Source organism: Pongo abelii, chromosome 13 (assembly GCF_028885655.2).
Source record: "Pongo abelii isolate AG06213 chromosome 13, NHGRI_mPonAbe1-v2.0_pri, whole genome shotgun sequence".
Lineage (NCBI taxonomy): Eukaryota > Metazoa > Chordata > Mammalia > Primates > Hominidae > Pongo > Pongo abelii.
This window is the reverse complement of record NC_071998.2, coordinates 125,749,983-125,762,648: the sequence shown is the minus strand read 5'-3', so window position 1 is coordinate 125,762,648 and position 12,666 is coordinate 125,749,983. Positions and strand designations below refer to the sequence as shown.

The window sequence follows — 12,666 nt, the reverse complement described above, 5'->3', positions numbered from 1 at the left end:
GCAGGGAAGCAGGGCGGCCCTGACCCAGCCATGGGGCCTCAGACAAGAGCAGACCCCCACCCTCAGACAGGCAGAAGCAGTGGGGGTGCCGGCCCTGTGTGAGTGCCAACGAGCAGGGTGGGGTCGCTGTCCTTGACTGAAGCTGGTGGCGAGGGGCAGCACAGCCACCACCAGCAGCCTCGTGGGGGCAGAAATTAACCCAGCACACACCTTATCCTGTGAAGACACCTCACCCTGTGGCGGCCAGCGCCAGGCCCACCACAGAAAAAAGAGCAGGTGCTCTCAGCCCACGTCACAGGGGCAGTCCCCACCCTGGCAGGGGCACGGATGAAGGCCGGAGGTACCTCAGCTGAGACCAAAGCCTGGGGAAGAGCCAGCGGGCCCAGCTCCAGGCCACGGGAGCTGCAAGCACGAAGGCCCTGATGGGTGGGGAGACAGTGACCTGCAGGGCGCACCCAGCACGGAGGGCAGGCTGGTGTGCCTGGGCCCACAGAGGGACAGAGGTCGGGGCGACCTCATGGTCGGCCTGTACAAGGTCTTCGGTGGCCACAGGGCTCTGGTCCCAGCCCCAAACCCACACGGAGACACAGATGAAGACTGGACACCACGGTGACCACGGCGAAAGACACACGGGCCCTGAGGGCCAGCTGGACCCAGGTCCCCGGCAGCACGAAGCTTAGTGCACAGTCCTGAACCTTCACACGGGCGGCCAGGAGCTCACCTGCCCAATCCTGGGCACAGCTGGAGCCACCCCCTCAGTGAGGCCTGGGACACGTGGGGTCTCCCAGCCAGACAAGCTCACCAGGGAGCAATGGTTCCCGAGCAGCGCAGGTTCCTAGGCCTTAGGGTAGGAGGAGCTCAGAACGCCCCTGTGCCGCCCTCCCTGGCAAGGCCACAGCCAGAAGCAAAGATGCCACAGGGAGGGAGCCAGTAACAGGGAGGGTGCGAGGAGAGGAGGACGAGGCCAGGGGGTCTTGAATCCAACACCTCCAGGGCCAGCTAGAGCCAGCCCAGGAGAAGAGCCTGGGACCAAGGCTGCGGCCCACCCAATCCTCCTCTCCTTGGGGCTGTTGGGATGGGAGGGGGCAGGAGGGTCAGCATGGGGGTGACCAGCTTGGGGGCTGCAGAGCTGCTTCCTGCGTCAACAGCAGCCACCGTGACTGCTGGGCACCTGCCCAGGGCCACACGGCTGCTGGCAGAGCCAGCCCTGGAACCAACCTGCAGAGCCTCTTGCTGGGGGCTTGGCCTCCTCCCACACCTTTTCCAAGTGGCACCAGGGAGCAGGGACAGCCTCTGCACCGAGACAGGCCACTCTGCACCGAGACAGGCCAAACTCTGAGGGGACACGGCGGCTGAGGCCCCAGCAGAGATGGCCGAGGAGGATGATGTGGCTGCAGGGCCCCTGGCCCCTGGCTCCTGCCCCGTGGGCCACCCGTGCATGGGCCAGAAGAGGAGAGTGCCACCCAACTGGGGCGAGGGGCCCACAGGGTCACCTCGTGTAAGAGGCTGAGCTAAGGCAGCCACAGGGCCCAGGGCAGCCCCCAGGACCTCTCTGGCTCATCAGCTGCTCAGGTGGGAGGGTGAGTGAGTGAGGGAAACTGAGGCATGTGAGGCTGCCCATGCCTGCACAGGCTGCAACTCACCGAGCTGGGGTTTAGACCCATGTTTGCCTCCACGTAGGTCTCGGTCTTGGGCTCCACGGCCAGCTCAGCCTCCAGGATCCTCTCCACCGGCATGTCCTCATTGGCGCTGCTGGTCGACTCCACCTCATTCTCGTTCCGGTCCTTGCCACGCTGCCGCTCCTCCTGCACGGCTACAACCCGGGAGGCGCAGGTGAGCCCCACGCTCAGCCCGGCCAGTGGCTCCCAGGGAAGGCTGTCCTGGCCGGGTGGTGCCAGCTCCCAGCCAACGCACCCACAACACCAGCATCCCCACCAGCACTGGGTGATGGAGACCCCGTCTCTGCCCCAGGCCTGGCCTCCGTGTGGCTGTGTGTTCTGAGAACAGAGGCCAACTCTCATTAATTCCAATTAATGTTCACACCAGGAGCCTGCCTGGGGCCTGGCAGGAGACAGTGCAGCAGGGACCCCAACATGGGGCGAGAAAGGTCCTGACGGTCTATGGACTCAGGGAGAACCAGGAAGCCTTCCTGGAAGAGGTGTCGATGTGACTGGAAGAAGAGGTTGCAGAGGAATCATGGCTCAGGCTGGAGACATGGTCCCTGCAAAGGCCCAGAAGCAGAGCAGAGCATGCTCACGAGGCAGCACAGGGGCACCCATGTTGGCTGAGGGCCTGGGCAAGGGGAACATCCGGTGGGGGGTAGGCTCAGAGACACCTGGGCAAGCAGGAAACCGTGCACCTGCAGACCCCACGCCCCTCCCAAGGACACTGGGCCCTGCCAGAAATGGAGGGCAGGCGCCCGGCCCCACCCTGGCCACACAGAGACGGCCCACCCAGCTCCACCGACCATGCCCCAAGCAGGGCACCGAGATGCCTTTCAATCTGCCCCAGGAAGCAGCCACTCGGGGGGAACCAGAGGCCGAGCATTAAGATAAAATAGAGCCATGCTTGCAGGCAGCAGGATCTGCACCAGGCATGGGCTCCGGTCAGCTGACTCTCATCAGCCCTGGGGGTGGGCGCTCAGCAAAGAGGCCTGAGGCATGAGCCCTGGCTGCCCAGGCGCATGAGGCTCCTCCTGCCCCCAGCTTCCCTCCACCTGGATTTGCCTTCCTCGACTATCCACTTTGAACACTGAGAAAGCCACCTCAGCCCCTCTGTCAGCCTATCTGGGAATCCCAAGTGCCGGGGGGCAGGCTAGGACCCAGATGGAATTTGGACAGAAGCGTCCACTTGGCTTATGGGCAGCTCCCCCGAGACACATCCCCTTCCCTGAAAGTCCTGAGCTGGGGCTCTGGTCCCCAACCCCACCACCTCCTTCTTCTGTTCCATCCACCACCCAACAACCCCAACACCGCCCCATGGGGCGGGCACTCACATTACCCCATTGTACCGGTGAGAAAACTATGGCCGAGAGAGAAAATGACTGCTCCAAGTGAGTAAACCACAGAGCCAAAAAAGCAACAGGGACCATGGGGTCCTGCGGCCACCTCTGTCCAGCACAGCTCCACACCCCTACTCCAGTCAAGGCCTCTCCACTCTGGCCCTGGAAATGCCCCTCCCGCCGTATCTCCTCCAAGCTCAGACACAGACCTGGGGCCAGTTCCTCCCTCCCTTGTGCCCTCCTGCCAGTGTGCTGGGCTGGGTAGTCCCTGACCCAGGCCCCTTCTCCTCCTGGTCTGAGACCTAGGATGGTGCCCTCCTAAGGGCCCAAGGGTATGGCCTGGCAGAGGGCTTCCTGGAGCTGCCACCTCTCTGGGCCTGTGGCGGGGCTCATCCCAGCCCCTCCAGGATGTCTCGATGGTGGGCAGAACACTTGGGGTACTCACAGGCACCGGCCACCCATGGACTGACCATGTCCCATCCCACTCTCCCACCCTCTGGCTTCCAGAGGGGTTTGGCAAACGGTGGGAGAACGTATCTGTGCCTCTGGCGCCCTCCCTGCCCCTACTCGCCACGGTATCAGCCGCTTTCTCCTGAAGCTACAGCTCCCACTGAGCAGCCGTCTCGGGGCTCTGCAAGCCCCTCCCTTCACACCCCCAGGCCCAGGGTCCCCAGCCCTGCCTGGTTCCCTTCATGCCAGCCACAGCTCTGTAACAGCCCCACGTGGATCCCTCTCAGCCACCCTGTGCCAACAGTTTACTGCATGGCCCACTAGCTTGAGTGAGGGACTTCCGCCCACACAGGGAGACTCCGGCCGGGAGGCCCAGCCCCAGCTTCAGGACACACCAACCAGGCCAAGGAGCCAGCCAGGGACCCCGCAGTCGGCATGCACAGGCCTGGCCCTACTGGAAACCTGATGGTGGGTGGGGGCAGGATGGGGAGCAGGGCTGGTGGGCAAATGGCAAGGGTCTGGCAGGGGCTGCAGAAGGCTCCAGTCAGCCCCCACATGGGACTTCCATGAGCCCTCCAGACGGCGGTGCTCATCCGGGACGGGGTCACTACTGACAAACGACCCTCTGTACAGGGTCCTGAGCCTATAGAGCCCACCCCACCCACGCTGCGCAGCCCCCGGGGCAGGAAGCCCCCGCACACGCAGATCTCAGCCAGCATCTGAGCTGAGGGGTACTGGCACCTCCACTGGCCCAGGTCCCTGAGACCCTAAGGATGGGCAGCAAGGGCAGAATTCTAAAGTCTCAGTGCCAAGACACAGCTGGCACTGCTGTCTTCCCAGTGGGGAAGCTGAGGCTCTGAGAGCCAAAGGAGCAGGGCTGAGCGCTCCAGACAGTGAGCAGCCTAAAGCTGCAGGCCCTGGGATCCGACAACCCCAGCCCCACGGAGCCTGCTAGCCTGCCACGCCCGAGCAGCCGTGTGGCCCTGGCCAAGTCCCCTGACCTCTCTGTGCCTCGGCTCCCTCATCCGTAAGATGAAAATGGCAGCGCCCACCCCCAGGATGGCTCCAAGAGGAAGCGCCAGCACACGGGGGGCCTGGAGGTGCTCAGAGCTGTCACCGGAGCCTCCCACCCCACGCGCCAGCCCGGCCCAGTGCCAGGGATTTTCTCCTGCTCAGAGGTAGCCCCAGGGCATGGGGAGCCCCAGACAAGGGTGGCCCTGAGCGAGGGGCTTTGGCTGCCAGTTCTCCCCAGGTGCCTGGAGCTGGGCTCCTTGGCACCTGCCTCCTCCGCCAGGGCAGCCGAGAATTAATTAGCGAGTGTTTTGTGAAGCACTTTGAAGCTGTGAAGGGCCTGGCAGCTCTGCCCAGCATCATTATAAATATGATCGCTTTATTTATAGGCTTGGGGGCAGGAGGGGCCGGGATTTATGCTTTGCCAGCACAATCACCTTCTAGACGAAGTCATGCTTGACTCATGCTCCGCTGGCGCCGGAGGCCGGGCGGGAGGTGTCTGTGAACACAGAGCCTCTTTACCCTCCAGACCAGAGTGCGGCAGCCGGAGGAGGCGGAGTGGAGGCACGGAGGAGGAGGCTGCTCGGAGGCAGAGACTCACACGCTGCAGCCCAGTCCTCCCAGGAAGACCTGAGACTCCTGCCCAGGCGGACCCTCCCCAGCATCACTGGGGTCCCAGGCCCCCAGAGACAAGCTGGCCTAGGACTCAGGGTGCAGCAGCCCCTCAGAAGCAAAGGACATCTCTGACCTGCCACAGTCCCTCAGGGTCGAGCAGGAGGGAGGGGGTCTGGGGAAGGGCAGACAGCTCCGAGGCAGCCATGTCGGAGCCCAAGGGCGTCCCCAGCCCCACTGGCTCCTCTGGCTTGAGTAGTGGCAATGGCTGAGTCCTTCCTCCATCCCTTGTGCGGCCCAGGGCTGGGCCCAAGACAGGCAGGACCGAACTCCACCAAACCATTCTGGCCTCCCCTTAAGGGTGGGGAGACAGAGACCCAGAGAGCGGTGACAGAGGCCGCACAGCAAGCTAGAGTCTCTAAAGGGAGTGACTTACCTTCCCTCCAGGGCTTCAACCTAGAGCAAGGCATCAGAACACGAGAACCGTGCACACACACGTGCACACAAACCATGCAGACATACACACGCACACAGACACACACAGACATATCACACCACACATACCACACCACAGACATATCACACACACCACACGCACACCCATACACCACACAGACATACCACACCCACACCCACACGTAACCACTGCTCTCCAACCCCACCACCAGCCACGCACAGCGCTCTCATCCACCCCCAAGCTCGCAGGGGTCTTCCTGATGCCCCCAGCCCATCACAGATGAGGAACCTGAGGACTGGGCGAGGCAAGGTCACTTGCCCAGTGTCACAGGCCAGAAGGCAAGAGGGCCACACTTGAGCCCAGCCGGGGCTCCCTTCCCATAGCAGAGACCTGTGGGGTCAGCCACATCCCTGCAGTGCACGCACACGCACACACGTGCACACATAGGTACACACATGCCAGACACTGCTGTTTCCACACCCAGTCCTTCAGAGCTGGAGGGTGGGTACAGGAAGCAAAGGCAGGCAGGAAGGAAATGGGGAGCAGCCTTCCTGAGGGAGGAGGAGGAAGCAGAATGGGGGACAGTCACTGCCCCCTCTAGACCAATGTCTCCCCCCACACCACCCTGGGTGGAAGCTAGGTCTTTTCCATCGGACTGGGAACCCCCAAGGGTGAGGCCTGTCTTCCCCATCAGAGCACGTGTCCCTGTGGGACCCCCAAGCCCTGCCACAGCTTCAGCAAACAGGCCCAGGCTCAGCTTGGCAGAGGGCCAACACCCACCACTGCACGTCCCCCCACCTCTGCCCACCCCTGGTCCCGGGAATGCTGCAGAACGAGTCCCTCCTGGTGGCTGCCTGCGCGTGCAGGCTCCATTGCCCAACCTGAGATGCTATCAGCCTGTGGTATCCTACGGCATAGGGGCGGGAACCCATCTGCCCCAGAGCCAGAGTGGGCCCTTGCCGGGGGCAGAGTCACCACATGGGGGCACCTGGGCCATCCCGCCTTCAGCCAGCCCTGGGACCGACCCCAGGCGACTCCCTCGCAGCACTGCCCTGGGATGCGACGCCTCAGCTCCAGCCTGTTTCTAGGGGTCTGATCACAAACCGGGCCAAGGGACCACGTGATATCAAAGCCAGTGGGCGGAGCTGCCCACCAGGGGGCCTGACACTTAGGAGGGCTCAGCCCCCAGAGCCGACAGCTCCCATCCCACATGCTCTGGGCCACAGGCACCTAGCGTTGGCCAACTTGGCCCCATAGCTTTCTCCAGGGCTGCTGCAACGCCTCACCCGTGTAGCCAACAGCTCCGCCCTCCGCTGTCGTGGAGCCTTCCTTGCAGCAGTTTGCCCCAAGAGGAGAGAGGGAGGTGAGGTGCTCTGCATTTCAGGACCCATCTGGAGCCAAGGGGTCTTGCCCAGCACCCAGACGCAGGCGGGGGAGGAAGGTGCCTGCCAAGCCCTCCCAGCCACTGTTTCCACGTGGGGTCCCTGCAGGGCGAGTGCCTAGGCTGCCACCAGGGGCCCCGTTACTGCCCAAGAGTAAGGAGCTCCACGGGCCTGGCTGGGGGAGGCAAGAGACTCCCCCTGTGCACAAGGAGAGGCACTGGCAGCAGGGCACATTTGGCACGGGGGCCTCACCGCCTCCTCACCGCCCATGCAGAGGTGCCCTCCACGCCGAGGCTGAGTTCTGCAGCTGTGTTTGGGGCGAGAGCGCTCGGCAGCATTCTGACTGCAAGTTCACACCTCAGAATCCTGCTGGAGGCAAAGGGGAGGAGGTCCCTTGACAGCAGCAGCAGTTTCTCTCACGGCCCTAAGTCTGGTCCCCAGGGCTGTGCCCTGCCAAGAGGAAGGACCGGAAGCAGGAAGGACCGGCAAGAAACGGGGGCCACGCCTGGTGCTGGCACTCAGACCTTCCCACGGCTCACCTCTCTGTACCCCATTTCTCTGTCTCACAGGTATGGGGCGAGTGAGACCATGTGTGGGGATCAGGAAGGGGGTGTCCAGGGTGGCCCCCCACATGGGCTGCTCCTAACAGGACCCAGTCACCGATGGGCACCAGGGGAGGGGTCTGACCAGGTGACTCCAGGTCCCCCCAGCCCCAACACTGCACGGTTCCACGGTGATGGGACGGGGTGTCGTCCCCAGGTTTTGGGGGGCCCGGGCAGCTGGAGTCTGATGATCCCAGGCACATGGATGACTGGGCTGCAGGGCCTTAGGAAAGAGTCAGTGCAGCCTGGAGGGTCTGGGACGGGGCTCAGAAAGGCCATCACTGACTTCTGAGGGCCGCGTGTGATGACAGCCTCAGACTTCATGGACACTGCTCCCTGTAGCCAGGCCTGTGGTGCCAACGCCTTTTCATTCCTCAGGTGTCAACAGCCCTCCTGCCTGCCTGCGTCTCACCGGGTGCCCGAGGCAGGGTCAGGTGTCTCCTCTGGGCTCCCACAGTGCCTGAGCTTCCCCTAAGCCTGCACTGGCTGCACCCTGGGGCCCCCCGGTTATCTGATGATCACTTTCAAAGGACAGCGAGCTTACTGCTGCAGGCCCAGGCCGGGCATCAGCCATGCACAGCACTCTCGTCTGCCCCCAAGCTCGCAGGGGTCTCCCTGAAGCCCTGAGTATCTGAGAGTGGTCTCGGCTAAACCAAGCTCTCTGTGCTGTGGCATCCTCGCAGAGACTGCCAGGCTCAGGCTGCACACGAGGCCTTTCCCCACAGCTCCGGCCACGCCTCGGGCCTCCACCCCAGAACAGGCCAGTCTCCACGCCTGGGCACAGGGGCCCCAGCCACTGCCTACCACGCCTGCCCCTGTCCCAGTTTCCATCTCCCAGGGACAAGGCTGCACCTGCCACCACAGCAAGCCTCCCTGCCCACATCAGGCACCCGGAAGAACCGGACTGGGCCCACACCTCTCCAGGCTGGGCACACACCTCTCTGGGCTGGGCACATGCTCCTCTGCCCTCTGGTGAAAGCAACAAGGTCTGGATGGGAGCCAGAGCCCAGCACGTGACCCTGAGCAAGGCTTGAACCCTGTGGCCTCGGTTTCCCAACCTGCACAGCAAAGGGTGGGCCTGAGCAAACGTCAGCACTCCATGAAACATGCATCCCCATCAGAAAGGCCTGACTGGCAGCACTGGGCATGGCCACACCAGCTCCGGAAGGCAGCTCTGCTATGCGGGCACAAGGACCCCACAACGGCCCGTACACCACACTCAGCCTCGCGGCCCAAGGAGGACACCCTCCAGGAGCACGGGGCCTGGAGGAGGCTCTGATTTCTCAACAGGACCATTAAGGCTGAGAAGAAACACACGAGAGATGATGAAATGAAACTGCAGCACCAAGGCGGCCACTCAGGACATCGCTGACGGTGAGAAAGTGGCTTGGGTCCTGCTTGGGGACCCCACCAGGGGCTGGTGGGGAGGAAGTAAGACACACCAGCCACACAGGTGTGGGGCCTCAGGATCAGCACGGCAGAGGACAGAGGAAGGGTGTCCTGCAGAGCTGGGGGGACGGGGACAGACCAGCAGATCTTCACCCCAGACAGCACCTCCCACCCCCACAAGACCCAGGGCACGGGACCCGATGGGAGGAATTGAGGCACACCCCCAAACATGTGTGCAAACCATGACCCAGGGACCCACTCAGAGGCCAGGAATCGCCAAACCTGAGAGGGAAAGGGGATGTGACAGATGGGGAAACTGAGGACCACAGCCAGCCAGGACTGGGAAGTCACAGTGCCTGTGGGGCCCGGGACTCCGACCCAGGTCTGGCTGGATGACTTGACAATTTCGGTGACATCGGGGGAGGGACTTCCCTGCAAACCGCCCCGACACAGATTTGTTAATAAGATTGGCACAAAAATAAAAGGAAAGGAGGAACTGCTCCAAGAGCCTGGGGGCCATCCAGCGGCCCCGCGGGGGTGCAGCAGAGCTGGCCTCGGGAAGAAGCCGGCCCGGGACCACCCCTGGCATCCAACAGCTCAGAAGATGCCCCCGCTCCACCTCTCCAACCTAAGCAGTGCCACCTGAGGCTCTCCTTGACCATCCCCTCACCGGACAGCCAACGCCAGCCAGAACATGCCACCCAGGACCCACGTGCGCCCACGCTCCGGGCCCCAAGTGTGCCCACGCTCTGGGCGCCGCCCCCACTCCTGCCTTGGCCTTGCCATGCTTCTGTCCGGGCCACTCACTCCCTGTTGTCCATCTTGGGCGTCCACGCACAAGCCCGGGCCCCACTGTTTGTCCAACACCTGCCCGCGCCCCCACCCGACGCCATGGCATACCTTCCCGCTTCATGCCCATAGCCAGGCACTTCTGGTAGCGGCAGTACTGGCACCGGTTCCGCTGCCGCTTGTCAATCAGGCAGTCCTTGTTGTCGCGGCAAGTGTAGGTCAGGTCCTTGCGCACCGTCCGCTTGAAGAAGCCCTTGCACCCCTCGCAGCTGTACACTCCGTAGTGCTTGCCTGCGGGACAGGGCAGAGCAGGGCTGGGGAGCAGCCACCGCCCGGGCGGGGAGCCCACCCCGCATCCGACGCTGCCACTACCAGCTGGCGGGCCAGGCCTCAGGAAGGGACCTGCTGGTCTCCAGACCCCTGCCTGGGCTCAGACTGGGCCCCAGCCTCGCTCTCTCTGCTCCTCCAAGGACAGCTTGGGAGTGGGGCAGGGACAAATCCCAGCCCACCAGGGACCAGGGCCCCAGGCAAGTCACCTGCTCTGTGTCTGCACTGTGCAGCCCATTCTTCCCTCTCAGGCTGTTGGGGGTCAGTGGCACAACACGGGCCCCTTGCCCAGACCCAGCCAAGGGAGGAGGCGCAGCACTGGCTGCCCCCATGCTGACCTTGCCATCAGCAGCCACCTCCTCTCCGGAAGCGTCAGGCTGCCCTGTGCCCCACCCCACCCAACACTCACTGTCCCACAGACGTGAGAACCCTGGAATGGCCTCCTGAAGCCCTGGGAGTGGGCCATGGCCCAGGCACCTGCCTCCCTGCACCCTGGCCTTGGGTCCTGCTTGGCCCACAGGAGGGTGATTTGGGGAGGCCTCCAGACCCTGCAGTGGCCTGACAACCCTGTCCCACCGGCCCCTGGCCCCCACAGCAACAGTACCTGAGGAGCGGTCCCCGCAGATGGCACAGATGTGCTTGGTGAAGGAAGCCATGTTTCCTGAGGGGTGGGCGGGGACTTTGAGGACGCCATTGAGGCCCAGGGGGGGCTTGATGTCCTCGCTGCTGCTGACGGGGTTCATGGGTGAGCTGAGCTGGGGGGGCAACCACAGCAGTCAGCGGGGTGCACACCAGGTTTGTCCCTATGTCCCCCACAGCCCTGCAGCAAGGATGGCGCAGCTGTACCCCCAACTTCACACACAGACACCGAGGCTAGAGAGGGCCGTCCCCCCACCCGCCACGCTGCTCCGGAGCAGTGGGGCCAACTGTGCTTGCTCAGCAAGGCCAGCAGAGGCTGTGGCAACCTCAGGACTCGCCCACAGCAGACCCCAGGTCTCTGTGGAAAAGGACCCTCGGCACCCCCCCAACACTTGGGCGGTCCCTACTTGCACCCCCTGCCCGCCACCCACCTAAATGAGAGCTGCCTCTCATTACTGAGCCCCTGGCAGTGCCCAGCCCTGCTGGGTGCCCCCGGACACTCCATGAGGCAGGCACTCTGGGGGGGGTCCCAACCCACAGATGAGGACGCCGAAGCCCAGTCCCCAGGACGGAGGAGGGCTGGGGACCCCCCTACAACCACACATATACCCCACAACACCACAGGGCAGGGGCCCTGGTCACGTGACCCAGGAGAGGGGAGTGGACACCCCCGGGCATCGGGTGGCATGACACCACTGGCCTCTCCGCACACCCCTCTGCCCCACCCGCCAGCCTGCACGCCGCCACCCGGGCAAGCGTGGGAAACTCACCCGGTCACCCTGGCAACAGCTGCAGCGTGCAGTGACACAGCAGTTTTGGTTCCGCTGCCTCCACCCAGCTCTGCAGTCAGCGCAGAGGACCCACAGGCGCTTCCCGCTGCATCCTGCCAGCCAGCCCGGCTGCGCAGGGCGGTGAGCGCTTGGCCAGGCAGCCCCCAGCCTCCACTTCTGCAAACCCCTGCCGCCGCTTGTGCGCAGGAAGCTCCCCTCCTTCCTTCCTCAGGCCTCCAAATCCCATCCCCCCTTCTCACGGGACAGGAAGAGTTTGAGGCTCAATGCAAGCAAAGCAGAAACCACCGCAAAGCCTCCTTTCACATGGGCCTCGGTGCCTGGAATGAGTCTTCCAGCCCCAGCTTATTCTGGCTTCTAGGTTCTTCCTCGGTCTGCCCAGGTGGGCTGTGAGGCTTTAGGAGGATGCTTGGTCCCTGCAGGACTCAGGTGGGCTGCGAGAGGCCAGGAGGTCCCCCCGTGACAACTCAGCACAGTGGGGGTGCCATGAAGCTCCCACTGGAGAACCGGGTGGCCACTGTGTGACTCGCCAAATGCCCAGTGTTCGCGTCCACAGGCACCAGGTGCGCTTCTCAGAGAAGGGAAGGAACTGAAGGGGCAAGAGAAAGCCCCAGATGTCTGCTGAGGGGCGCGGTTCCTGGGCTTCGCACCCACACTTGACACTCCCTCCATGGGAAACCCTGGGGGTCCCAGATGCAGAGGCTGCGGCTCAGGGAGGTCAGGGGCTGGCCAAGGTCACACAGGATCTCCTACACTGCAGAAGGCGAAAGTGAAGCCCCTGGAGGGACAGAGCTCATCCAAACTAAGTGCCCAGCTGGCCCTGTCCCGTGCTGGGCTCTGGGAGGCACCAGGGGACAAGGCCCTGCCCAGCCCTCCAGGGCTCGCTGGTCTAGTGGTTGTGTCGCTTGGAGGCACTGGAGGCCCCAGAGGCGGATCCCTGGCTCCGGATTCTGCCTGCCTCCTACGTTCTCGTGTGACATTCGGAAAATTATTTAATCACTGTGAGCCTGAGTTTCCTCATCGGCAAAACTGGAATAATGTTAGTGCCTACTTCTTTTCTTTTTTTTTTTTTTTTTTTTTCCCGAAACAGGGTCTCACTCTGTTGCCCAGGCTGGAGTACAGTGGCACAATCATAGTCACTGCAGCCTCAAACTTCCAGGCCCAATTGATCCTCCTGCTTCAGCCTCCTGAGTAGCTGGGATTACAAGTGCATGCCACT

The 12,666-nt window shown here is 63.4% G+C and overlaps 1 protein-coding gene across 4 annotated transcripts in view; it reads right to left on the bottom strand.

The window, feature by feature from the left end:
• The window catches only part of RXRA (retinoid X receptor alpha), a 114,723-nt gene that overhangs the window by 21,566 nt on the left and 80,491 nt on the right, over positions 1-12,666 (bottom strand). For all 4 annotated transcript variants that reach the window (XM_054520868.2, XM_054520870.2, XM_054520869.2 and 1 more), the window contains exons 3-5: positions 10,625-10,775; positions 9,805-9,984; positions 1,644-1,813 (exon numbers count right to left, since the gene is read on the bottom strand). In XM_054520868.2, the coding sequence (XP_054376843.1) occupies positions 1,644-1,813; positions 9,805-9,984; positions 10,625-10,775 (501 nt within the window). The remainder of the gene's footprint in view (positions 1-1,643; positions 1,814-9,804; positions 9,985-10,624; positions 10,776-12,666) is intronic.